Source organism: Xiphophorus hellerii, chromosome 11 (genome assembly GCF_003331165.1).
Source record: "Xiphophorus hellerii strain 12219 chromosome 11, Xiphophorus_hellerii-4.1, whole genome shotgun sequence".
NCBI lineage: Eukaryota > Metazoa > Chordata > Actinopteri > Cyprinodontiformes > Poeciliidae > Xiphophorus > Xiphophorus hellerii.
The window spans coordinates 18772104-18799283 of record NC_045682.1 but is presented as its reverse complement, the minus strand read 5'-3'; the positions used below and the strand labels follow the sequence as shown (position 1 = coordinate 18799283).

The 27180-nt window shown below is 39.0% G+C and overlaps 2 protein-coding genes across 5 annotated transcripts in view; both read left to right on the top strand.

Moving 5' to 3' along the window:
• The window catches only part of srrm3 (serine/arginine repetitive matrix 3), an 84013-nt gene extending 71969 nt beyond the window's left edge, over positions 1 to 12044 (top strand). The window contains exons 11-14 of one of the 4 annotated variants that reach the window (XM_032576016.1): positions 5110 to 5384; positions 6114 to 6365; positions 6457 to 6582; positions 10176 to 12044. In XM_032576016.1, the coding sequence (XP_032431907.1) occupies positions 5110 to 5384; positions 6114 to 6365; positions 6457 to 6582; positions 10176 to 10440 (918 nt within the window). In that variant the 3' untranslated portion in view covers positions 10441 to 12044. Of the gene's footprint in view, positions 1 to 5106; positions 5385 to 6113; positions 6366 to 6456; positions 6583 to 8679; positions 10007 to 10175 lie in introns of those variants that run through there. The other 3 variants (XM_032576015.1, XM_032576014.1, XM_032576017.1) reach the window with 3 other exon arrangements.
• Positions 12045 to 13348: 1304 nt separating this feature from the next.
• On the top strand, positions 13349 to 18098 carry hspb1 (heat shock protein, alpha-crystallin-related, 1). The gene is made up of 3 exons (XM_032576018.1): positions 13349 to 13901; positions 16248 to 16311; positions 17466 to 18098. Exons 1-3 carry the CDS (start codon positions 13514 to 13516, stop codon positions 17620 to 17622), a joined length of 609 nt encoding a protein of 202 aa, XP_032431909.1. The 5' UTR covers positions 13349 to 13513; the 3' UTR covers positions 17623 to 18098.
• The last annotated feature ends 9082 nt before the right edge of the window (positions 18099 to 27180 follow it).

Sequence of the window (27180 nt, the reverse complement as noted above, 5' to 3'; positions counted from 1 at the left end):
AGCCCATAATTTGATGAAATATGACATTACATCAAGGACGACCTAACCAGTGTGATGTTACAGGAAACATGCAAGCAGATTGGGTTTTTTTGTTTGTCTTTTTAGCTTGGTAGAGGAAATGTGAGCCTCACATTGTCCTCTTACGGAAGTAGGGTGTGTGACACTTTCCCTGCCACAGGAGGGCACTAGAGGGTTAATTTCTGATCAGAGCAGCAGAGGTTCACAGTTTATACTTTTCTAAAAAGTACTTTATGACACCGTATTTTCAAAGACAATTTTAATTTGCTTTTAATTTTTAATTTGCGAAGGGACTAACGCCCCGTTTGCTACTGCTTCTCCCAGTTTCCCTACGGCGGTCTGCCTCCTGCATGGTGGATGTACGGGTCTGAAAAGCAGCCAATTCTGTTTTCGCTGCTTATTAAGGAGTATCCAAAAATAAATAAATAAATGAACACAGCCTCAAATAACTTTGACTTCTAACACCCTTATTAACACAAGTGATAATGTTAAAAAGGGACCCAAGCCATTTGAGGTGTAAGCTTTGGAGAGCAGATTGCTCTTTGTTGCTGCAGTTCTGCTTATAGTTTTAAACATATTAAATGAAAAAGGGGTTTTGTAATAGAGCTGGGCCAGCATCTAAAAGTCCTGAGTGAAGCACTGGTTCACTGCTGCTGCTGCTGTTGGGGAAGCCTCCGGGGCCAAAATGTGACTGGGGTCCCTTTGAAATGTGCTGACTCTTTTTAGTTTGTCCATCTTAGCAGTGACTTCCTCCTCCGACACTCTGCCATCCTCCTCCTCGTCCTCTGCTACCTGTTCATCTGCGCCCAGTGTGACTCACGTCTCACTCTTGTTATTTTTCTTCCCACATCTCTTTCACATCAGCCAGCTCTGCATGCCCCTCCTCCTCTTCTTCCTTCTCCTCCTCCTCCCTCGCTCCACTAATCTAATTAACTCTCTCCCTCCCCTGTTTTGATACAAATATGGCTGCATTTGTACAAGCGAAAAAGACAGCAAATCATGTAGTCTCTAGTTTCATTCTTTGTTTCTGGTTTTAGTTTGCTTTTGAATTCCATCTGGATTCTTCTTTTTTAATTTTTTTTTATTTTTTCCTCTATTTTCTTTTGACTTTTTGTTTTGTTTATTCCTCCTCAGTCTCTGGACTCAAATATGTAGCTGTGATACTAAAAGAGGTCATTGTCTTTTTCCCATTTCGCTGCGGAGAACATTCCTTCCTCCTTTTTTTTCCTTTTTTTCTTTCTTTCCTTTTTTTGTTGATATTGCATACGTGTCACTGATTGAAATGGAAGGTAGGTAACGCTTTGCCTACGCACGTGATCTTTATGCAGATGAGAATGTGACAAGCACCCTAGCCTGAGTGACGTCAATGTTTCTCTCTCTCTTTCTCTTTCTCTCTTTCTGTTGTTGACCAATGATTTTTAACTAAATCAGTCTGACTTCATCAATTATGATTTGACTCGTGAGAGATTGGATTACATAGAGCTCTGGTTTTTCTCTTTACTCCTTAACCTCATTCAGAAGTCCACTATCCCGCTCTTATCTTCCAGGTCCCATTACTTTACTTTTCTTTCTGTTTTTGGTAAAATGCATTCTGTTTGTCCGGCATTTCTCTGTTTGTTGGTGAGTTGGTACATTCGTCTATTGAGTTCCTCCATATTGATTTTTTTTCTCCGACAGTTTCTGACCGCCATCACAATCACCAGTGGTTGTATATTTTCTGACTACACCGCTTAGTTGTCTTCTCTCCCGCGGAGAACGGCTTCTCTTTCTGCAACAATCAGTCGGTGCTTTTTGTCCTATCTTTAGTTTCACTGAGCTGTTCAGCCCGTTGATAATGCATGCTGAAGATCCTGCTAAATTTGCTTTTTATGAAACACGTTTTGGAGGTTTGCTCTCTTTCTACCTTTTGTTTTCTAGCAGAGTGCATTAAGAGTTGTAGTTCCTAAGCGCCCTTGTGAATCTCTAATCTAGGCTTTATTGTTACTGAAAGCTTACAATACGAGACACTGTTTAAAGGATAATGTCGACATCGCCGTATTGTTTCCTCCTACGAACAAATCCTTTGAAAAGACCAAAGTTACTGTTTGTGTTTCTTAGTTGGTCCCTATGGAGCCTTGGATGCATTCAGCCCTTAAAGAAGATCCAGATTTATTTATTTTTTTCAAAGCCATAATAGTCCTTGTTGGTAAAATGTTTCTTCCCACAAAGTAGATTTTATAATATTTGTTTGTTTTTTTTTAACAAAGAAAAAGCTTTTAAAAACTCACAATATTGTTTGGGATCAATCTTCACATGGGTATGGGGTAGAATCTTATCACGATATTTTGTGGTGCGATGATGATAAAAATTAAGATTAAAAAAGAAAGATAATGGCTGTGACCTCATAGTACCACAAACACAAATACTGTCTCTGAACAAAACCATCCCGTTCAAAACAGGCTTTTTCAGGACACCAATTACTTAAAGAAGAGTTATTTATGTCATTTTTGTTAAACTTTTATTTGAAAATAAAAAAAAAAGGCAAACAATCAAAACATTATCAGAGTAACTAGTGAAGAAAGTTCCAGATGTGTTTGATAGAAAGAACCACTGTTCATAAGGTCACATGAACAAACAACAGCTTTTAGTTTGGACATATGTCTTTTAAACTGTTGTAACATCATTAATCACTTGTTCGTTTTGGTCCTTTCAATGGGTTTGTTCACAAAAAAAAAAAAAATATTAAGCTTTCCACATTTTGTCATATTACAGCCACAAACTTCATTGTATTATATTATATGAATGTTTGGGTCTATCAAAGAAAGACAGTGTATGACTGTAAGGTAGAAGGAAAAGCAAGCAAAAAGAAAAAAAAAAACAATTAGCCACTGAAAAATTCAAAATGGCCGCCACAGTCGTCACAGATAAATACTTTCAGTGTCAAATTATTCATAACTGGACCCATAAAAAAATAATTATGTTGATATTTTGGTTGCTAGACAACTTTTCAAGATGGACGTCATGATTGCCCTGGAATTAGATGAATGTGTTTGGTATCAATCCACACATACTTATGCACATTTTGAACCATAGAAATTAAATATATTTTATTGCTCTTGTTCTATTTATGGTTATGGTGAAGAATATTATATATTTGCACTAAGATAAGTAGTTGATATTACTAGTGGTGGTCACAGCTTACCAAAAAGAAACGTAGCTCTGCTAAAGCTAATCTGCTGAACATATAAAAACGAGTAGAAGCTAATGCTAACCATGAAGATGACTGTTGCTCATCCTGTGAAATGTTATGTTATTAATTTAAAGTTGTATGAATATGATGGCCAAAGTCAAAAACATATAGTGTTACACACAGTTCATCCAAGTTGTGTAAATAAATAACATCTTTTTGCCAATAATTACTTTAAAATGTAAAGAAAAACGGCAGCCATTTTGGAAAACAGCGGTCATCCTGAAATTTAAGAGGAAAACATGAAAACACACACGACCTGAGGAGTGAGCATACAAACTGTTATGCTTCTTTCCACATTTGAAATATTTTAAAGAAATATGCTGAACTACATGGCAAGCTTGCTAAGACATGCTCATCTTCTCAAACTACAAAAACTGGGCAAGGAGGGAAATAGGCAAGCAACTTACAATAAGTCATGTAGGAAACACCATAAACATGTTGAAGTTGATCTGAACAGCCGACTAAAATAATTTTATGTGCACTACTTAGCATTAGTCTGTCACATAAAGCCCAAATATAAACTGTTTATGTTTGTGATGTGACACAATGTGGAAAGGACTTTGGATACTTTTGCAGAACTTTATATAATAAAATCAGCCTTACCCTTGTAAACAGTGGTTTATAATTATAACTGTATTTTTTTTTTAAGAATTGCTTTTCACTTCAGCTCAATGAAAAGGTTACATTTTTACTCTTCTGTCACTACAATGGAGGTTTGCCAGCTCCAGCAATCTTGGACAACATCAGTAAGGATGAAATGCTCCGTAGCTTTCTGTTGGAGCAGCTCTCTGGAAATAAACAAGGCTGTTTTTGTAAGAATTAATGTCCTGGATTAAGGGGCTCCATGAGCCCAGATGCTGAAATCGGTAACGTCCAAACATTTCAGGTCCTCTGTAGACAGAGAGAGAGTCTTATTTCACCTCTGAACCAGGCAGCTGCTGCGTGATTTTTAGGAAAGCGCCCGGGTCCGGAGGATTTACGCTCTGTGTGAGGGACTCCCTGCACATTGTGGTTTCTCCTCTTTGCTTTTCAGTTCTTTTCTCTTGATTTCCATGCATTGTCTCATGAGTCACTGGCAGGGAAGGGTTTTGTGTCTTTTTCTCTTGCATTTTGTGAATCTAATGATGCACTTATGTTGCCCCACTTTTCCCTTTTCTTCATACCTTACCTACTAAAGGAGGGAATACCACTTTATTGGTAAGTGGATGTTAACCAGAAGGGAGTTAAACAAGAGTAACCATAAAAAAAAAAAAAAGAAAAAAAAATGAAAATGGGTCGCTGTTCACATCTCAGCAAATGTTCTCAGGAAACACACAGAGAAAATTGAGTAGCAGTCAGTTTGTTTTCTGATTCAACTGATTCAATAATTGTGATCTTTATTTTGTTCCTTCCATTTCTGTGATGTTTCGTCAAGTTGTCTTCTCTTCCTGTTTTCTTTCATTTTAATTTTTTTAGCCATTACTAAAAAAAAAGAAAAAAAAAACTGAAGAAGTCCTCTTTCTATTCTCCAGAATCTGTAGCTCTGTACTTTCTGCCTCTGCTCTAAAACTTATTTGGTTCACTTTTTCTTTATTCCCTCTCTCTTCCTAGTTCTTTTGTTTGTTTTTGCGATTCTTATTTTTATTTTTTTCAACTCATTATGGTTTTGCATGTCAAGTATTGCATGCGCTGCACCATAGAGGACTATCTATAAGCCATATGGAGAAAACCTAGATCTTTTTTCTTTTAGATGTTTACCTTCTTTTGGCAAGTAAACCGTAGCTCTTTATCACCAGCCTGAAAACATTCTGATGCTATTTTTGTCCTATTTCTTTTTTTTTTCTTTTTTTTTTCCTTTGTTGGTCATAATTTCTCTGCAGAAGCTGCGTCTGCTGAATGCAAGCTCTGCAGGCATCCAGTCTACTTTACTAAAAGAGAAAAAGCTCCACAGCGCCCCCAGCAGGAACCAAGCCGAAGAGACTGGGAGTGTGGATGGCAAGATCGCAGCTGTAGGGAGCTCCTTAACTCAGACGTCAGGGAGGAGAAGCGGCCAGAGAGGCCAGAGAAGGAGCTCCCACTCCCCCGATCACAGCAGCGACTCGGCCCACACCCAGCACAACCACGCCCACAGAGGGAGGACGTCCCGTCATCAGCGAAAGTAAGTCGCTGCTGGACATTTTCTACCTTTTCCCACCGATCAGCCATCCGCAGGATTGTTAAAATTTGTTGCATTCTGGAAAGAGGGTAACAAAGTTATGCGTTTTCATAATTTCCTATTCCTCTTGATTTTAAATTGAAGTATCCAGGATAGAAACTTTCGCAACTTAATGGAATAGATCTGTGAGGGGGAAAAATGTACGTACAACATGAACGACTGTTAATGAAAGGGTTGAACAATGACATTTTCTGTGAATCTACAGATGGACGTTTTTGTTCAGTACTGGGAGTAGTGGGAGAAATATACCCGAAAATGCATGTCTAATTTTATTTCAGAGAAATGAGGGACTACATAAAGTACAAAAATTTAACTTTAATTTTTCTTTGGAAAATTTCTTATTTGCATTTTTTTATGGTAAATATTAATGTTCCTTTTCTGGCTGTTGTTTTTTATATTGCTTTTTACAAGAAAACAATGTACATGTTAAAAACATGAAGGAGACAATATTACATATTTATAGAGTTTTTTTTAATTAATTTTTTTGGCTCCGTCAATTCACATTTTTGCATTGATCGGCTGCTTGCATTGTGGCTAAAAAGTGTCGATCTTGTGTTCGATTTGATTTATTGATTTTATTTCAAACACGAAAGTCAACAAAACAGCAGAATACGTATTTCCATTAATAAACAAAACAAAGCAAATTAATTAAATTGTTGCATTTTCCCTCAGGACAAAAGGTGGCCACTCCTCCAAGCGTCACAACCGCTCTAATCGAGGTCAGGCGCATCACAAGAGCCCGTCGGTGTCTCCGGGACGCCACTCACACGTGTCAGGTAGGAAGAACGACGAGTCTCGGAGCAAAGCCAACCTCCGGCAGCGCAGCAGCTCCTGGAGCAGCGGCCGCTCGTCCTCGCGCTCGGCCTCCAGAGACAAGGGCACCGGCAAGGTCAAGTCCCCGCACAGCAGACAGAACGTCTCCAGGTGAGACCCAGCAAGCCCGGCGGGACAAAGGACTCGCCATCTAGATTCTTTTTGCTGCTGCTGCTCTGACGGCCGACTGTCTGTCATGCAGAGAAAAGGACAGCGCCAACCGCTCTGACACCGACAGCCGAGCTCGGCGCCGCTCACGCAGCTACTCACCCATCAGGAAGAGAAGAAGGGATTCCCCCAGCTTCATGGAGGCTCGGAGGATCACCAGGTAACGCCTTTTTATCACCAGAATAAAAATCCTGGTATCATAGAACATCCACAGCCTTTAAATAAAATGTCCTGCTCATGTGTGAAAATGTCTCGTGTTCAGCAGCTTCAAGAGATGCCATACAAAAGGAATTAGGAGGAGGAAACTTGGACTTTGTAACATAATATTTCAGGTTAATCATTATGACTGTTGTCATAAAGTGTCATTCGGTAAATCTGTCCATAAACTACCCAGTTATATGGACAGTGTTGATCAGACACCTTGCCTGATTATACAAATAGAAAGGAAAAACTGTAAACTATGCATGCTTGTCCAGGAGGAGTGAATGTGGCAAGTAAATGATTCGATTCAATCCGATGAGTTTCCTTAGAAACCTTTGTAGCTTCTCTGAAACCCTAACTTATCATATTGTACTATTTGATAAATCGGAATGTAAATATGATTGAATTGAAATTAGTGTTTTTTGTAAAGTGCCTTGAGACTACCTTTGTTGTGAATTAGCGCTATATAAATATAAATGAATTGAACTGAATTAAAAAAATAGGCCGACTGCTTCAGGACTGACTGATGTATAACCAAAATCTGTATTTGATGTATGCGTAATTTTTTTTTTCAGATACCACATCAGGAAAAAAAAACTCTGGCCCTTGAGGAAAATGGTTTGAGACCATCGGTTTATGGTGAAGCTATGTTTTCCCAACAGTGCAGATTGGGGCACTGAGAGGTTTAGAAACGTAGCTGTAGCCATCGTGGTCAGTATGTTTTGCAACAGTAGGAGTTTTGGTAACACTTTATTTGACGGGTTGTGAATAAGACTGTCATGACACCGTCATAAATATAACATAACACCTGACATGAATATTTATGACTGTTGTCACAAAGTGTCATTCGGTAAATCATAACACTTTTAATACATAGTTGACATTATTCAAAATGTCTTCGTTATGACAACCTGACATTAAACTTTAAAAATTATGTAGCTTTATGTTATTAAAGCTAAAGTTTAATCAGTAATACTTTTATAACAAATTTATGTCAGATCATGATTTCTTGATTAATGTCAAGTTGTCATAACGAAGACAGTTTGAATAATGTCAACTTTGTATTAAAAGTGTTATGATTTACCAAATGACACTTTATGACAACAGTCATAAATATTCATGAAGACTTACTCATGTTCATGTCAGGTGTTATGTCATGTTTATGACGGTGTCATGACAGTCTTATTCACAACCCGTCAAATAAAGTGTTACCAGAGGTTTTTGTGAAGGTTTATTTATTTATTTTTCCTTTACCTTACCCATGGTACCACTCTATGTAATAATTCAGTAATGAGAAAACTTTTCATAGGTCGCCAGTTAAAATTAAACCGGCTAATGTTGAATTGCACTTAGCAGCAGGATTGGTTTCTAAATACTGACAGATTTCACCTGATTTCTTCCGTTTATATGCCTTTTCTTCATCCGTACTATAATTTTTTCCGTGTGATTACAATTTATTACACATAATTTATGGATCAATGTTGAGTTCTTGGTTCAATTTGATTTCTCAGTGTGTTTTTCAGAGATTTGCCATGAATTTCGTCCCAATAGGAATATTAGAAATATTTTTACTGAGAAAAACAACATGTTAGGCATCATTTTTATCTGCCATATATGTTTAGTTTCTTCTTCACTTTAAAGCATTATTTTTTTCATTCTCATAAGTCCTACTTATTGTATTGTTTCTTGTAATTGGTTACTTGAGCAGGAAGAAAGGAAGATTCCCCCACTTCTGTTAAATCCACTTTGCCGTTTCTCTCCCTGTTCATGTGAAAGCATTGACGGACTTAATGAGTGAAATGAGTGTACCTTGTCATGTTTGCTTCAGTCCTAAAGGTCCTCACATGGAGACAACGGGATGCTGCTGAATTCAAATGCTGCAGGCTTGTTACCCTGGTAACAGTTGCTGTGCAGCAGAGCCCTGCTAGTCTGACCCCTGAAGCTCAGCTGAACATCAAACCATCAGAGCTCCCCTGAGTAAACCTGGACTCATCTTGTTTTTTTTTTTTTTCTTTGTCCTTTCTCTTTTTCTTCATCACATCTCCGAAACTCACAGTTCGGTTCTAAAGCTACACCCCACTGACATCACGCACTAATGCTGCAGCGCAGGGACGCAAACATTAAAATGCTATCAAGGTCTATTTACTCAGTTATTGGCAGAGCATCAGATGCAGGAGATGAAGGTTTTGTTGAGCATTTATTCATCTTAAAACCTTCTGACCTGACAAAAACTCCTTCAAACCACAGAACTGCCTGGACTTTTCCCATAAATGTGAAATGTTGTCAAACTCAGGAGTTAATATAAAATGACAGGTAATTAAAAACAGTTGAAAGCATTTCTGAGTTCATTCTGTTAGCTATTTGTTATAATATTCGGACATTGATTAACTGCAAACAAATGTTAGTCTGAACCCTTGTTCAGCAAACATCCATGTTTATTTCGGATATGCACCAACCAAAGATTTTGTGCACAATTAAATATTTTAAATCTTCTGGAACTAAATTTACAATATAATAAATATTAAAACAACAAACAAAATACTATCTGGCTTTAATTGAAAATGTTATTATTGACAGTGCAATAATTAGTCAAATATTTTATTGAAAATGCCTGACATCACATTACATACCTGTGCAGCTGAAATTAGATTTTATTATTTTATAAAAACAAACAAAATAATTACTAAATTGACATCATAACCTGCTCTAGTATCTGTTAGCACAACTAGTGCAATTAGCATAACTAATTGGACTGTGTGTGTACTTTCCAGATAATACAGATCTTTACCTTAAATGTGAACACTGTCAGCATTTTCTGTCAAAACAAATTCAAAGCTGGAATGAAAAAAACAAAACAAAAAAAACAGCAAATTTATGTTCATCCTTGTTTAAACATAACAGCCTATCGACAACCTAATTACAACTCTGAAAACGTCTTAAAGAACCTGATATTTAAAAACGGATAACTTTAAGTCGTCTACCTTCAGTAAGAACTTCCACACTGAAAAGTATTGTCAGCATTTCCAGTTTGCGATGGGATCATTTGAGTCAGATTTTTGAGCCAGGAGTGAATAGTCCACATGTAACTAAAATGTTAAAAACTCCACAGTTCTGCTGGAATGAAAAGAAAATGCTCCTTGGTAGCATTTATCCGTCCCATAGTGTTGATCTGTATGGGTGACGGCCTCCGCTGAGAGAAAGACAGGCGGTTCTTTGGGGAGCTAACAGCTGATTACCTTACAGGAAGCAATTCCATGATTGCTATTAACAACTCAATCTATTCAAGCTTTAACTAACAAAATGCATTTTCCTGCTGCTGAGTGTGTGGATGATCAGCTTTTTATAACCCACAAAGCTCATCTCTTTTAGAAATTGCACTTGTTTACTGTTTCTGGGATCTAACTTTGACTTGCTGATCTTGTCTCTAAAGCATCACGTTGCAGATAACAGCCTGATCATCTTAATATCTTAACACCTCCCTCATTCTAACTTGTCACACTGCTGTCTTTCTCCGACGTCTTTGTCCCTGCCCCTCCTCCCCCTCCGCACCAGCGCTCGGAAGCGGCCGATCCCGTACTACCGGCCCAGTCCGTCGTCGTCGAGCTACGACAGCAGCCCGTCCCGGTCCAGCCGCAGCCGAAGCTACAGCAGCTACAGCAGCTACAGCCGCACCAGAAGCCAGAGCCACAGCAGGAGCCGCAGCTGGAGCCGGAGTCGCAGCAAAAGCCGCAGCCGGAGCTGGAGCCGAAGCAGGAGCCGCTCCCGCAGCCACCACAGCTACTACAGTCGCAGCAGCTACGACAGCCCGGGCTTCTGAACGCCGACAGGTGGAGGATGTTGCGCGTCTTCCCTCCAGAGTCCAAACTCCTCCATCAGGGACAACACCGTCTCCAGAACAGAGCCTGAACAAAGACATTATGTATTTTACTACGGCACATTCATTTGGATCTAACCGTCTCCGATCATGTATCACACAGACAAAACAATTTCCATATGTCAAAAGAAACGAAAAAGCATCAATTGACTGAGCCCAAGGAACAAATCGCACAGTCAGTTAGCACTTTCCGTCTCATCCTCCACCACCAGAAGGGAGTTGGTAAACAAACACATGCTTCATGAATATAGAGAAACATATATGTATTCTAAAAAAAATTAACAAACAGGAGCTACATAGAAAACAAAGCCTACCAAAAGGAAACCTTCCAGATGTTTTTTTCCCTGCCATCATGTGCTCATCCCTTCAAACCCGTCTTCTTATTGAATAGCAGAGATCAACAAAAGTTAGAACAAAGGAGAACTTGACAGCTGGAGGGAACAAAAAAAAACTTTTTTTATGATTATAACTTTTATTGTATACATATGCCTGTATAGATTTAAACTCTGATAAGTTCTGGCTTTGTAAACTATGCACTGTATATTCCATTTAGCTTAAGCAGGCGTGTTTCGCATGTTACTTCGGTAAAAGATTCTCCTGGAAGAGGATTTATAAACTGAGAAGGGTGCCATTGAGTGTGTGAAGGGAGGGGAGGATGGGTGCTGTGTATTACGTACTTTTACTCTCCTCCCGTAACCATGTTCTTTCTACTAATCTGTGTGTGTGTGTGTGTGTGTGTGTGGGCGTGTGCGAGCGTGTGTGTGGAAACCTCGTCTTCAATGATCAGCGAGTAGTCTGTAGCCTGAACTCAGGCTGCTCTAAAGGAAAACTGCTCAATTATGTCCAGGCACACGTATGTTTTCACCTCGAGTTTATCCTATTTATATGTTTATTTATTGGATTATTTATTTATTTATTTATTTGATGTTTAATTTATTTGACATTTTGTCACCAATGCAGGTAGATCATGCATTAGGATATGATCAAACAAGATAGTTTTGGTTTACATACAAGTGGCTGACCAAAAAGTAACAAAGTAAAAAAAAAAAAAAAAAAAATGAACGAGGGCTGACTTTGAAATGGGAGTGCAGACTTGATGCTTCGTGAATTATTCCACAACAAGCCTGTTTAGACTCCAGGCCCATCTTTCTTTTTTTTTTGCTTCAACTGAATGAGAGAAAAAGCTCAATTTTCCTATTTGAGCTCCGGTGGAGCATTTTGTTTTCACAACATCTTTTTGTCCCCAACAGAAAACTCCACATCTTATTTACACGGCTAGTTACGTCCGTCAACTGAAGATGTACCATGACAAAACAACAACTACAGCATCGTCTGTAGGACAGCAAGTAAACCGGTGATACAATCACTTAAGTCTTCCTTTCCATTCATGGAGTCTTTTTCCACTCATACTTACAACTCTTAGTGTAAGCAGACTTAACCCAACCGGTGTGTCAAGTATATCATTGCCCCTTTTGTTCAGCTCATTCTTTGTATTGTACAAACTAAGCTCCATGGTAATAAACAAATGAGGAATTAATCAAACTTTTTGCGTTATGCATTTTCTCTTTTGTTTTACACCTCTCAAGGCATAATGCTCTACTGATTAACTCTTCTTTGTGGCGCATGCTAGTTGGTGGGATATAGCAGCTAGAGAGTGAATCTGAAGGTAGTCTCAGTCTGTTCGGTTTTCTGAAGAGTGGCCCAACAAGAAAACAGTGGTGAATGCCCGTGTGGCTCAGCTACTGAAGCCCAAACTGCTTAAGACACCGATGATGAAAAGGGTGATTAGAAAAACACAAAATGAGCAAAACTTTGAACGAAAAGAGCTGTCCAAGTTATACAGAGAAGCCAAGACAGGACAGTAATCAAAAGAGCAAGCCATGCTACTCTTAGCAGTGAAAATGACAACAGTATGTACATGAGAAGCTCAAGTAGAACTATGAACTAATACTCATTATTTATAACGCGGCAATATGTGATAAAATAAAACTGGGCTTCAATTAAAGTATCATTAAAACTGCATTATGTAAATATCAACGCAAAATGTAATAAAATCCTTGAACATATTTTGCGTTACTTTCCGGCAAATTATTACATTTTGCGTTGATTATAACATAATGTGTTTTTAATTATGTTTTATTACATTTTGAAACCCAATGTTGTGGGAAAAAAATGTATGTGCCAAGCTCAAGTTTACATAATACACAAGATCAAAAACTCAAACAGGTCAAATCAAAGGATCGTAAAAGACGAGGATCATGTCCCCGATTCTATCGTCTCTCTGTGCGGCTTTTTAACCAAACAACCACAAAGATACTTAAAGAGGAGCAGCAGAAGCAAATGAGGTGGATTAGTAGATCTTACCAACAACTGATGGTTTCATCCAGGATGAGTTAGTGCAGATAATATTCTCTGCTGCCTGGAAATTGAGCTGTTAGCATTTCATGAGACTGTAATACAGCAACAGTCTTCAGTCAGAGGCCTCTTCAGTTCCACTGAAAGACTGACTGCTTGCATTGAGTCTGTAGAGCAATGCACTGGAAATGAATACAATGCATCCTTCCTTTTTCTTTCCATTGATATTTTTTATATTCTTAGCTTTAAAAAGGCTTCATTGTTATTATTTATTAACAGTTGATGCAGTAAAAAAAATGATAATTTATCTAGTTCCTCCCAGAACAATCCCGCGTCTCTCCAGCTTTTTCTAGTTTCCTTCAGAAGAACAGAGAGGGGAGGGGCTTACTCACAGGATTTCCACAGAGCCCCCGGCAGCTGACACTACGCACCGCCCTCCTGTTGGATTCTATTTACATGCTGCGTCTGCCACAAATAGAGGTTCCAGCACTTTCCAAGGCATTTTGGGGGAGGTGTGCCGGCGGGGCTCGAGTGGGTGGGATGTTTTGACGGCCGGGGGGCTGGTGTCTCAAAGTGTATAAAGGTGCTGTGCCGAGAGGCAGGGAGCATGTTTGGAGCTTTTCTTCTGCAGACACACCTCCTCTGACTGACCGCAGCCAGCATGGCCGAGAGACGCATTCCCTTCACCATGCAGCGCACCCCGAGCTGGGACCCGTTCCGGGACCTGCACCAAACCAGCCGCATCTTCGACCAGGCGTTCGGCCTCCCGCCCGTGTTTGAGGACTTCCCTGGGTTCCCCACCACCCACTGGCCCGGTTACATGAGGCCGTCGCTCATGGCCCCGGACATCATGATGCCCCCCGGCCCCATGATGTACCACCCGGGCCACATGATGGCCCACCAAGCCAGGGCCCTGTCCCGGCAGATGAGCAGCGGGATGTCCGAGATCAAGCAGACGCAGGACAACTGGAAGATCTCCCTGGACGTCCCCCATTTCTCACCTGAGGAGCTGGTGGTGAAGACCAAGGACGGCGTTTTGGAAATTTCTGGTGAGCACTTATTCCTTCCTTCCTTCCTTCCTTTTCAGCATGCTTGTTTTAAAAGTTTCCTTCGCAGAGAAAAATGTGAGGAGTTGGAAAAGCAAGAATTACAAGAGGTTAAACTGCAGGAGGACAATACTTTCCCTTAAGACTTGGGATAAAATTCCAGTTGCAGGATAAGGAGAACTCAGGATATTATCTCAAGACACCCCACCCCAACGGAAGGGAGGAGTATTTTGGCCGATATCCTTCTAAATACATCACAACACACAGTTCAATTTGTGGGAGGAAACTTTTGCAACCACTAACAGACATGCAGAGCAAAATTGTAATATTTAACCCATCCTGTCATGATTTCACCTCAGGATATTGTCTCAAGATGTATTCTGCCCTTCCCCCCGACATGAGGGACAGAAGCCCATAGATATGCAGTTTGTGGGAGACAGTTAGCTATTTTCGCTCCCCTTCCATCATCCCAAAACACTAAAGCAAACTGAAAGCTGATGTAAGATCCCGTAATAACCTTGATCTCCGAAGCCTTGCTCCCTCCGCCGCTTGTATGGCATTACCAAAAGGACCATCCTCATAGCAAAGCGACTTGACTGTGAGTCACAGCGGCTATCTGCTACTTTAAAAGGACAGCTGGATCCCGTCCCACTGCCTCACTGCCAGCCTCACTGGTGTTAGACACTGGACCTGGTCAGAAAAACAGAGATAAACAAAGCATGTGATTCAATGCCAGGGGAATTTGGCACTTCGTGTCTAAACGTTCACATCATCAGCTTAATTAGAATTGTTTTTCCACAGCGGGTGTAGGCCTGCTCACAACTTATGGCTGCTAAAGAAGCTGAGCTGAAGTTGTGTGTTTATATCAAGCAGTTTGTTCCTATTGAGTAGATATGAGTCTGTCTGAGGTCAGCAGCCTTTATCTGCCTTTTCACAGTAAACAAACATGAAAGAGGGGCAGTGTTTAAGCAGCACAGACATGCAATGCCAAAACCACTTGTTCTTCTAATATTAATAATAATAATGCAAAGGCCTTTATGAACAAGATGAGATGAATATTACTATTGAAAATAGTCATATTTACTATTCCTTAGAGTGCTAAGGACTAAACCAGTTAATCTCAGACCTCGTACTAATTTTGTAACTCTGTGTTTTGACAGAAATAAAATGAAGGCCAAAACATCCTCTCATCCACTGGCAGTAGAAGGTTATTCTAATATAGTTTTGGTGTAATTCTGCATTTCATTTCCATGTTTCATATTCGACAAATAAAACAGGAAGATCCTCCCAAGTGAATTTCCAAAAGAAAGTCAAACGTTTCTCACCTGGGCTGACCTGAAAATCCAATATGGCTGCCACACATTTAAAAAGATAGCAAAAGCTGCTGTAATGAGTTGTTTACTTTCACTTCTGACCTTATAAAATCTTTTCAACAGATTGCATTAGTGAGTTTCATAGCTTCAACATATAAAATTTTACAAATGCACATTTACTAGCCTATTTTGCTAGTGATTAGCTTGTGCCTTGACACAAATATTGTCCTGCATCCTGTCTGCTCCTGTGTTAGCAAAAATATTCTCCACTGTAGTTTTTGAGTTTACTTTTCTTGCCTTATAACAATTAATCAGTTTTGTATTCAAAAATTGTAAATGTTTGACAATATAATTTCTGAGTACCACTGAAGGTAACCAAAAGCGCCAAAAGGGCGTTCTCGTGCCACAGTTTGAGAACCTGCAGACAAAGGTCCTTTTCAGTTCTGCTTAGAAACTATTCAATGCCTGTAGTCTTACCATGTATCAAATCCTGCTTACAATTTGTTAGCATAGTGTAGACACTAAAAAAATAGCAAGTCTACATTCAGCCTCTACTACCACCACTAGAAAACCCTAAAGGGTAGGTTTTTTTCTCCTTCTATCCCTTTTTTTGTGCTAAAATATCTCCCAGTAACTTGTTATTTTAGATAGAATTTACTAATGAATTATTGGTTATCCATTAGCTGGGGTAAGTGTTAGGTACAGTCCCTGACATATTACTAAAAGAGCTACATAGGCAAGAAAACATCTTTCTACCTACCAAGTTTTAAAGTTTGTAGCTGCAGAAGAACCAGGCCTGTCACACTAATTTCATAAATTCATGGTTTAAAAACAGGAGACGCAGCTTAAGCTAATTTCCTTAATCATGTCTTCAGTCCTCCTTGTGAAGACCCAGGATTTGTAGATTTCGTTCAATACTAAGAGAACTATCTGAATAGCAAAATTAAACAGAATTTACCTTTTGAATCTCACTAATTACATGGTGAAAATAAACAATTAAGCTAACGAAATGCTAATTATGCTGTCGGTTTCACAGCCAAGCATGAAGAAAGGAAGGACGAACATGGTTTTGTGTCAAGAAGCTTTACCAGAAAATACACGTAAGTAACTTTTAACTATCATTAATTCAAGGGCGTAAATCCCATCTCATTATTGGGGGGAACCATAAACAGGAAAATTTCTTAAGACCAATTTTTGAGGGGGGTCGGCAAAGTTACAGTGAAATGTAACATAAAATGTGGATTAAAACGTTTTTAAACTACATTCAAGCTGCAGGACCAAAAATGGCTAGTAATGCACATCAAATGTGTTTTTCTAAGTAAGCAAACTATTGAGAAATAAAACTAAAATTCAATTGTTGCTTAGATATGAGTTTTGTTCAGTCGCACTGATCTAATCTCTGCTACATCTTTACAAAAATTTAAGGTTCAAAATAAAAAAGCTTTAATGAGTAACTGCTCTTAATAAAATTCCTCATAAACATTGAATTATTGTAATAGCTCCCAATACAAGTTATGGGCTGTTTAAATTATAACTTAAGTTGCTTTATTTTTAAGCCTTTTTTTAGTTTTGCCATGTCGTGGGTGACTGGGAATCTTTGTAATCTGAAATAATGACATAATTAAAATATAAAGCAATAAGCCGACAACAAATCTTTATGTTTTAAAGAAAAAATAGACTGATAGCTTTAGTTAAAACATACATCTGTTTACTTTTAGACCTGTCCGAGTTTATAACTGATTCATTAGATTTCAGGCCTCCTGGCGATCAACCCTTGCCTCTGCGAATCTATAGTTTATCAGAGCTCTACTGCCACCTACAGGCTGTAACGCAATACTGCTTTTAATATATTGCATAATGAAGTGTTGACTGCTCTTGTTGCTCTTGTATTAAAGGTCTCTGCATTTCTTTTTAAATGATTGAAATAGGTACTGCGCAGAAGTATCTGTAGCCTTTTATTGGTGTCACGTTCCAATTACAGTTCAGTGTACTGCGAAGTTAGTTTTCTGGCAAAGATATTTGTTTGCAGGATTGCATAATATTGTATGTTGTTGACCTCTGAAAGTATTTAATAGCTCTGCATTTTATTTAGCGGCAACATAATAAAGTGGGATGACACACTAAGATTTTCATCCGTAAAAAAATAATAATAATAAAATGCCTTGAAGGTTGGGATGTAAGGGGGCAAAATGTGAAAAGATTCAGTACTTTTGAGAGCCCAAAACTTGACTGTGTCCTTTTTGCTCCGCTCTAGTCTGCCCCCTACTGCCAACATCGAGAAGGTGACGTCCTCTCTGTCTCCTGAGGGCGTCCTGACTGTGGAGGCTCCAATCAACAAGCCAGCCCTGGAGTACTCTGAGACCACCATTCCTGTAAACGTGGAGAGCTCAGGAGCCGTGGCCAAGAAGTAGAAAGAAGAGGCAGGCTTGACCTCTTTCAGTCATCATGCCAGTGACTCAGCGACACACACAAACACACCCCCCCACACACACACACACTTTTATATAAGAGTTTTGTCTACTGGTAATTGTAAATATAAGTGGGGGATATATTACTGTTTCTTCCAAATTGGGCCTGTGGCTTGCCCCTGCTTTCCTCACCCATCCGTCCACAGCACTGAGCCGAGCACATCGTGTAAACACCTCTGCACCACTGCCATGTGCCAGTTCATTGAGCTGTGACTACACTCCTCTGAAGGACTCGTCTCAGCTTGATCCCATTCACAGATTGTTTTAGCTGTTATTTGTTGCATCTTCAAATCCACTTGGTAGTGTCCCTTGCCAATAACGTTGTGTCACTGGGTTGGAAAGCAACCGATTTTTATCTGAAAATGTGTTTGTTTCTTAAGCCACTGAACCGGAAAATAAAGAAAATTAAACCAACAAGGTCTCTTCTGCATCGGCTGTCTCTGTCCTCACTGAGATGTTTAATCAGTCACACTGGGCTGTGTTTAATAATAACAGAAACATCAAGCCTCTCGATGTTGTAGTTTCCTCTCACTGAGTTATTCATGCAATGGTCAGTCATGCAAAAGAGAGCAATGAAACAAGCCAGGCCCTGTGAGTGACTCAGGCCTAGCAAACTGGATCCTGATGGTTGTTTTACAGACTTAATAACAGAGCGTCAGTGAAGCTGCTTCAGATGATCGCACATCGGTGAAATATTCACAGGAGAGCTACTTATTCTCTCAAACCACTTTAATAATCTTAAAGTGTCTTTTACTTAAACAAAGCTTCCATATAAGAAACAAAATCAATGGGAAAACAATGTTTTCAGATATTTTGTGAATACGTGAAAGATGTAAACATTAAAGCATAACAGTAGCATAAGAATAATGTCTATGTATATGCTGTATATTCGTGTCATATTACATGCCACACTCAGAAGTATGTTGATGACACTGCCATCATGGGCTGCATCAAAGACAACGAAGAAGAGTACAGCGAGGGACTTTGATGTCTGGTGCCACAGAAACAGCCTGCAGCTAAACACATCCAAGGGAAAGGAACATTGACTTCAGGAGGGTCAGAGGCAGTCCACGACCAGTTCTGATAGGAGGGGTGGAGGCGGAGGTCGTGCAGACCAATAAATATATTGCCTAGGGCTGGACAACAAGCTGGACTAGACAAGCAACACCAATTATCTTTATAAGGAGGCCCAAACCAGGATGCACTTACTTGAGGAGGCTGAGATCCTTTAACATCTGTGGAAAGCTGCTGGGGTTGTTTTACCAGTCTGTTGTCACCAGCGTCTTATTGAAGGATGTGGCGTGTTGGGTGGAAGCATCTCAAAGTCAGACCTTCGCAGCCTGGAGAAACAAATCAGACAAGCTCAGTGGTCGGTATGAGGCTGGATTCTCTGGCAACAATGGCAGAGAAGGGAACGTTACAGAAACTCGGGACTATTATGGACAATGCCAGCCACCGTCTGCACACTGTCATCAGCATCCAGGAAAGCAGGTTCAGAGGGAGACTGATTACTCCAAAGTGCAGGACCAACAGACTGAGGAACTCATTTGTACCTTCTGCAATTAAACTCTTCAACTCACTGGAGGCTGGAAGGAGGGAAAACAGGAGAACATCAGAAACAGGGGGACCATGAAGGTGATGGTAAAACTGTCTCTACCGCCGCGCCACAGGTGTGCCTCACACAACATCAACATAAAATATATGTTTTTATATATAAAACATATACATATATACATTATATATATCTATTGATAGATCTATCTATATATATATGGATCGATAAATATATATATATATATATATATATATATATATATATATATATCTATTGATAGATCTATCTATATATATATGGATCGATAAATATATATATATATATATATATATAGAGAGAGAGAGAGACAGAGATCTAGATAGATGATGTAGAGAGAGAGCATTATCTACATATATATATATATATATAGATCTTTATAGATATCTAGATATATGGATATCTATATATAGATATCGATAGATAGATAGATATCTACAGTATATCTACACCTATATCTATATATTGATATAGGTGTAGATATACTTAATATCTATGTATAGATATAGGTGTAGATATAGATCTATATAGATAAGTAGATATATGGATATCTATATATAGATTTTTTTATAGATTTATAGAGAGACACACACACACACACACATATATATATATATATATATATATATATATATATATATATATATATATATATATATATGAAGAGAGAGATGTAGATAGATTGATATCGATATGTAGATATATTTAGATATCTATATATAGATTTATATATATTGATAGAGAGAGAGACGGATAGAAACATACATATATATATATATGTATATATAAATTTTGAGGAGACGGTAGATAGATTTAGACATAGATACAGTATATAGATTTATGTATATTTACAGAGAGAGAGAGAGAGACATACAGATACCCATATATATATATATATATATATATATATATATATAGATAGAAGTGAGAGAGTGAGGTAGATATATATAGGTAGATTGATATTGATATGTAGATAGATTTAGATATCTATATATAGATTTATGTATATTTACAGAGAGAAAGATAGATACCTATATATATATATAGAGAGAGAGAGAGAGAGAGAGAGAGAGATTTAGAAGGCATATAGATTTAGATATAGATTATCTATATCTATATATGTATGTATTTATACATACGCATATATAGATATTTATATATATATATAGAGAGAGATTTATATATATTTAGATAGATAGATTTAGAAGGTATATAGATTTAGATATAGATAGAGATCTATCTATATCTATATATCTATATCAATATATATATATATATATATATATATATATTTATATATATATATATTTAGATATATATATATATTTAGGTATACATATATATTTATCTTGCCCAAAAAGATAAATAGTTATCAAAATTTTTCCCAATTTGTATAGGTTTAGATTTCTAAAATTCTCTTTTTGTTCCACGTTGTTTAAATTTTCTTTTTCCGAAACTCCCTTTAAGTAATAAATATGTTGGTCTTATCTTCTGTTTAGAATTAGAAATAAAAATCTTACACTGGATGAACATGAGTACTGATGTTGTTGAACGTGGGGGAAGCCGGAGCGCCCGGAGTGAACCCACACCTACACGGGGAGACGTTTCCCCCCGTGCAGTCCTGACTTTTTAATATTGAAATGTCCAATTAACAACAACAGTGGCTCTTTTTCCAATTACCGCCAATCACCCAACCCACACGTGGCCCCACCTCCCTTTTAAATCTAATACACTGGAGACATAAAGTGATGTCTACGCTGGATGGACTTTACATCTGTCTTTGAATTTGCGCAGAGATGTTGGAGATAAAGCCCTTATGAAACGTTTCCACAGTGGAATCTTTTTTATGGGGTTCTCTTCTTGTTCAGGGTTATTGTCCTGCTCAGCAGACTCGTCAGTTGCTTGAGTCTCTGATTCCTGAGGTGTTGTTTCAATTACATCTTCGTTTAGTGTAACCTTTGACTGTGGAGGGGATGTTCTCTGTGTTTCCATTAGACCACTCTCCTCTTCTGTGGAAACTACAGGAACCTTACCTGTTACATCTTCTGAAACTTTGCCAGGTTTTGTCTCTATTTGCCCAAACGCTGTCTGTGGGATCTCTGGTATTATTTCTAAGTCAGTTTTTGGTGTCTTAGTGTTTTCGATCAAGTTTTGATGTGTCTCTATCAGGTTTACAACAGTTTCCAGTTCTGCTTTTGTTGCCATCTTCCTCTTTTTCTTACATTTAGATTTAGTCAGTGGCCTTCTCTCATCTTGGTGGTCTCCATTTTGTTGGGTTTCAGAAACCATTTCTTCTTCAGTGATCTGCTGTACTTTTGCGATCACTGTTTCTTTTGTACAAATCTCGTTTTTAACGGAGGCTTTCTGATTCCCAACTATTTCTAGTGTAGAAACTACTTGATGTTCACTGTTTTCTCCAGAACCATTTTCATCATTGAGGGTCTCCAGTTCACAGGCAGCTTTCATTGCTGCCTTTCTCCTGATCGTACGCTTAGATTTCCTCGATAGCTTTTTTTCATCATGCTGGTCCTCATTTTGTTGTGTTGTGGAGACCGTTTCTTCTTCGATCGCCTGCTCTTGTTTACTGGTGACTATTTCATTTGTGTGAATCTCATCTTTGATGGTGGCTGTCTGATCCCCAACTGTTTCTAGTAGAGAAACTACTTGATGTTCACAGTTTTTTCCAGAAACGTTTTCATTTTTGAGGTTTTCCAATTCAGAGACAGCTCTCATTGCTGATTTTCTCCTGATCTTACGTTTGGATTTCTTTGATGGCTTTTTCTCATCTTCCTGGTCCCCATTTAGTTGCGTTATGGAGACCATTTCTTCTTCGATCACCTGCTGAAATTTATCAATGACTGTTTCGTTTGCGTGAATCTCATTTTTAATATAAGCTGTCTGATCCCGAACTGTTTCTGGTATAGGAACGTCTTGTAGTTCACTGTTTTCTCCAGAACCATTTTCATTATTGAGTGTCTCCAGTTCACAGGCAGCTTTCATTGTTGCCTTTTTCCTGATCTTACGTTTAGATTTCCTCGATGGCTTTTTCTCATCTGGGTGGTCTCCGTTTAGTTGTGTTGTGGAGACCGTTTCTTCTTCGATCGCCTGCTGTGGTTTACTGGTGACCATTTCATTTCTGTGAATCTCATCTTTGATGGTGGCTGTTTGATCCCCAACTGTTTCTAGTATAGAAACTACTAGTTGTTCACCGTTTTCTCCAGAGACATTATCATTTTTGAGGTTTTCCAATTCAGAAACAGCTCCCATTGCTGACTTTCTCCTGATCTTACGTTTGGATTTCTTTGATGGCTTTTTCTCATCTTCCTGGTCCCCATTTAGTTGTGTTGTGGAGACCATTTCTTCTTCGATCGCCTGCTGAAATTTATCGATGACTGATTCGTTTGCGTGAATCTCGCTTTTAATATAGGCTGTCTGATCCCGAACTGTTTCTGGTATAGAAACTACTTGATGTTCACTGTTGTTTCCAGAAACTGTATCATTTTTGAGGTTTTCCAATTCAGAGACAGTTCTCATTGCTGACTTTCTCTTGTTCTTACGTTTGGATTGCTTTGATGGCTTTTTCTCATCTGTGTGGTCTCCGTTTTGTTGTGTTATGCAGACCGTTTCTTTTTCAGTGATCTGCTGTATTTTTGCGATCGCTGTTTCTTTTGTATGAATCTCGCTATTAATATAAGCTGTCTGATCCCCAACTGTTTCTGGTATAGAAATTACTTGATATTCACCGTTTTCTCCAGAAACATTATCAGTGATGAGGTTTTCCAATTCAGAGACAGCTCTCATTGCTGCCTTTCTCCTGATCTTACGTTTGGATTTCTTTGACGGCTTTTTCTCATCTTCCTGGTCCCCATTTAGTTGCGTTATGGAGACCATTTCTTCTTCGATCACCTGCTGAAATTTATCAATGACTGTTTCGTTTGCGTGAATCTCATTTTTAATATAAGCTGTCTGATCCCGAACTGTTTCTGGTATAGAAACTACTTGATGTTCACTGTTGTTTCCAGAAACTGTATCATTTTTGAGGTTTTCCAATTCAGAGACAGCTCTCATTGCTGACTTTCTCTTGTTCTTACGTTTGGATTGCTTTGATGGCTTTTTCTCATCTGGGTGGTCTCCGTTTTGTTGTGTTATGCAGACAGTTTCTTCTTCAGTGATCTGCTGTACTTTAGCGATTACTGTTTCTATTGAATGAATCAGGTTTTTGATGGTAGCCGTCTGATCCTCAACTGTTTCTGGTGTAGAAACTATTAGTTGTTCACTGTTTTCTCCAGAAACATTATCAGTGTTGAGGTTTTCCAATTCAGAGACAGCTCTCATGGCTGCCTTTCTCTTATTCTTACGTTTAGAGTTCTTTGATGGCTGTTTCTCATCTTGATGGTCCCCATTTAGTTGTGTTGTGGAGACCATTTCTTCTTCGATCGCCTGCTGAAATTTATCGATGACTGTTTCATTTCTGTGAATCTCGTTTTTGATTGTAGCTGTCTGATCCCCAACTATTTCTCTTACTGAAATGTCTTGTTCACTGTTTGCTCCAGAATCCTTTTCATTACTGAGGGTCTCTAGTTCAGAGGCAGCTTTCATTGCTGACTTTCTCCTGTTCCTACCTGTAGATTTCTCGAATAGCTCGGCCTGCTGATCCTGATGCTCATTCAGTTGTTTTTCAGAGGGCTGTTTTTTTAGCAATAAAAAGAGCTCCGTTTGTGTTGAAATTGTTTGATAAACTGGTTTGAATTCACATCTGGTTTCCAGTGCATCTGACTCAGTTTGCGTTGAAATCGCTTGACAGACTGGTTTTAACTGATCGCTGGTTTTCTGTACATCCATCTCTGTTTGCATTGAAGCAGATTGATCATTGACTGTTTTCTGCTTTGGGCTGTCCTGTGAATCTGTCTGAACTTGAACAGAAACCATTGAATTCTTGACTTGTCTTCTCCCTGAGAGTCCTTTCTTCATCAGACCTTTCTGCTGTTTAAGTTTAGCATTTAGTTTTTGATTTATATTGAACATCTCATCAAGCTGTTGCAGTAAATATTTCTGTACTTCGATATATTCTAATTCAGACTCCTTATATTTGGCAAGACACATGCACTTTTCAGAAGAGTGGGGCAAATTCTGAATTTCAGGTAAACGCTCTCCTTGAACATTTTCCGCTGTTTGATTATCAAGAACCTCAGTTAAATTCTCTCTTTGGATGTTGTCTTTGGGCTTACCCGTAGATGGAAATTTCTCCCCTTCTTGGTCCTCTTTGGTGACTATCTGTGTTGTAGAAATCACAGTTTTCTGGGAATAACTTTCCTTTGCCAAGGAAGCTGCCTCATCACGTTCTTGTTCCGGCATTGAAACATTTTGAGTTTCAATATTCTCAGCAACAAAACTGACATCTATGCGAGGTTCTGACTGGGGGAGCATTTTCCAAAACGTCTTCTTTCCGCTGATGGGCAAAGCTGCCTGATAACTTTGGTTTTCTGGCAGAGGACCATTATTGATGTCACCGTTTTCAGTAAAAAATGCAAGATCTACGCAAGCATCTGACTCGGGGAAAGATTTCCATAACAGTGGCGTCTTCTTAATGCGCTTCGTCTTTGATAACTGTTTTTCCCCTTTTTGATCCACTTCCTTCTGTGATTTGGAGTTGGATTTCTTTTCGGTGACCAGTTGTGTGGTAGATATCACAGGTTCCTCTTTGCAAATCTCCTTCATTAAGGAATCTTCCTGATCACCTTCTTTTTCAAGACGAAAAGTGTCCTGCTTGTTAACATTTTCAGTGAAAGATTTTAAGGGCTGTTCCTTCTCTGGTGTCTCCTTCAGTACAGAGATCGATTCCTGTTTGGTATCCAGTGTAACATCTTCATTTCCAGTACTTTCAGCTGAAATACTTAGATCAGCAATGGCATGTTTCTCCAACCAGATTTGAAGTGGTATCATTTTCTTCTTTTTGCGCCTCGTCGTTGGTGGCTGTTCCTTAGACTTTGAGGGCTGTTCCTTCTCTGCTATGTTGATTGTCTCCTGCACTCCAGCAATGGACTCTTCTTCACTGATCAGCGAATCGTTCTGCTTTTCAATATTTCCTGCAGAAATCTCTTGGTCAATGGGGACGTGTTCCTCCGACCAGGTTTTAAATGGTACCTGGTTCTTCTCATTGGACTCAATCTCAGGTGGCTGGCTGTCCCCTTTTTGATCCACTTTCTCCTGTGATCTGGAGATGGATTTCTTTTCAGTGACCAGTTCTGTTGTAGAAATTGCAGGTTCCTCTTTGCAAATCTCCTTCTCTAAGGAATCTTCCTGATCACCTTCTTCTTCAAGCAGAAAAGTGTCCTGCTTTTTAACATTTTCAGCACCAGACTTAAAGGGCTGTTCCTTCTCTGGTGTCTCCTTCAGTACAGAGATCGATTCCTGTTTGGTATCCAGTGTAACATCTTCATTTCCAGTACTTTCAGCTGAAATACTTAGATCAGCAATGGCATGTTTCTCCAACCAGATTTGAAGTGGTATCATTTTCTTCTTTTTGCGCCTCGTCGTTGGTGGTTGTTCCTTAGACTTAGAGGGCTGCTCCTTCTCTGCTACATCAATAATCTCCTGCACTCCAGCTTTGGACTCTTCTTCAATGACCAGTGAATCGTTCTGCTTTTCAATATTTCCTGCAGAAATCTCTGGGTCAATGGGGACGTGTTCCTCCGACCAGGTTTTAAATGGTACCTGGTTCTTCTCATTGGACTCACTTTCAGGTGGCTGGCTGTCCCCTTTCTGATCCACTGCGTCCAGTGCTTTGGGGAGCGATTCATTTTCAGTCACCGATGAAGCGTCCTGCTGTTGGATATTTTCAGCAGACATTTTTTGCTCCTCAGTTGCGTACTGCTCCCACCAGACTGCAAATGACACCTTCTTCTTCTTGCGCTTGGGTGTCTTGGGTGGCTCTATTTCCCTTTCGACAATTTTGTCGGATGTAACCTCTTCGACTGTAGGCTGGTTGGACTGCATTGTAAACTTTGCTTGTTTTAGGTTGTAAGCTAAATCAATTCTCTATAAACTCAGTAACGATTTCACGTAAAGTTTGATGTAAATCTCCAAAAGAAATGTGCACCAAACAGAGTTGAAAATCTAACTGTGAACTGCTAAATAATTTCTCAAGAGAAATGTATCAACAACGGCTGCTAAACGGCTGTGATGAAAGTAGATCGATGTGATGAGCTTATATAATCGCTGGTGATGTCAGAATTCTGCCTTTGGAGTTATATTGTGATGCCACATTGTGATGTCACAGTTTCGTTTGATATTCAGAGCGGGCTTGTCTGATGGATTTTTTGTTAACACCACGGATGCGCGCGCAACCTGACTGCAGAAGGAGACAGTGGGCTTTTAAACTGTCACTGGTTACCATAGTTACCACTGACAGGTAATGTCATAATGGAAAAATATAATGACAAAATAATTTAGATTGCTATTTTCACCATGTGGTTTGTACTGTAAAGTTTAGTTTTTTTATTTAGCTTAACCAATTTTGATTATTTTTTCTTCAAAATTGTTGAATTTTCTCATTTTCCCATTCAAACGCTCGGAAGCGCAGCTGGTGAGGCAGCAGCGGGTTGAGCCTCACCTGGGATTGCGCAACCTCTCGCTAACTGCCATTCTATGAGAGCATGCTCCCCCTGTCTGTACGTCACCAATGAAATGGTTAAAAACATTTAATATATGAACTGATTTTCCATCGATTTTTGCCCTCCAGCTTTGTCCACATGCGTGAAATTGTCTTATGTAAACAATAACATTCTGATGGTCTACATTTGTAAATATGATTATGATTAAGTCAGTGGTTCACCAGCATTGCACCTCATCACATGTCACTAATAACTTAGCACATTTATTGAAAGAAAAACTATGTTTCGTCTTTGTTT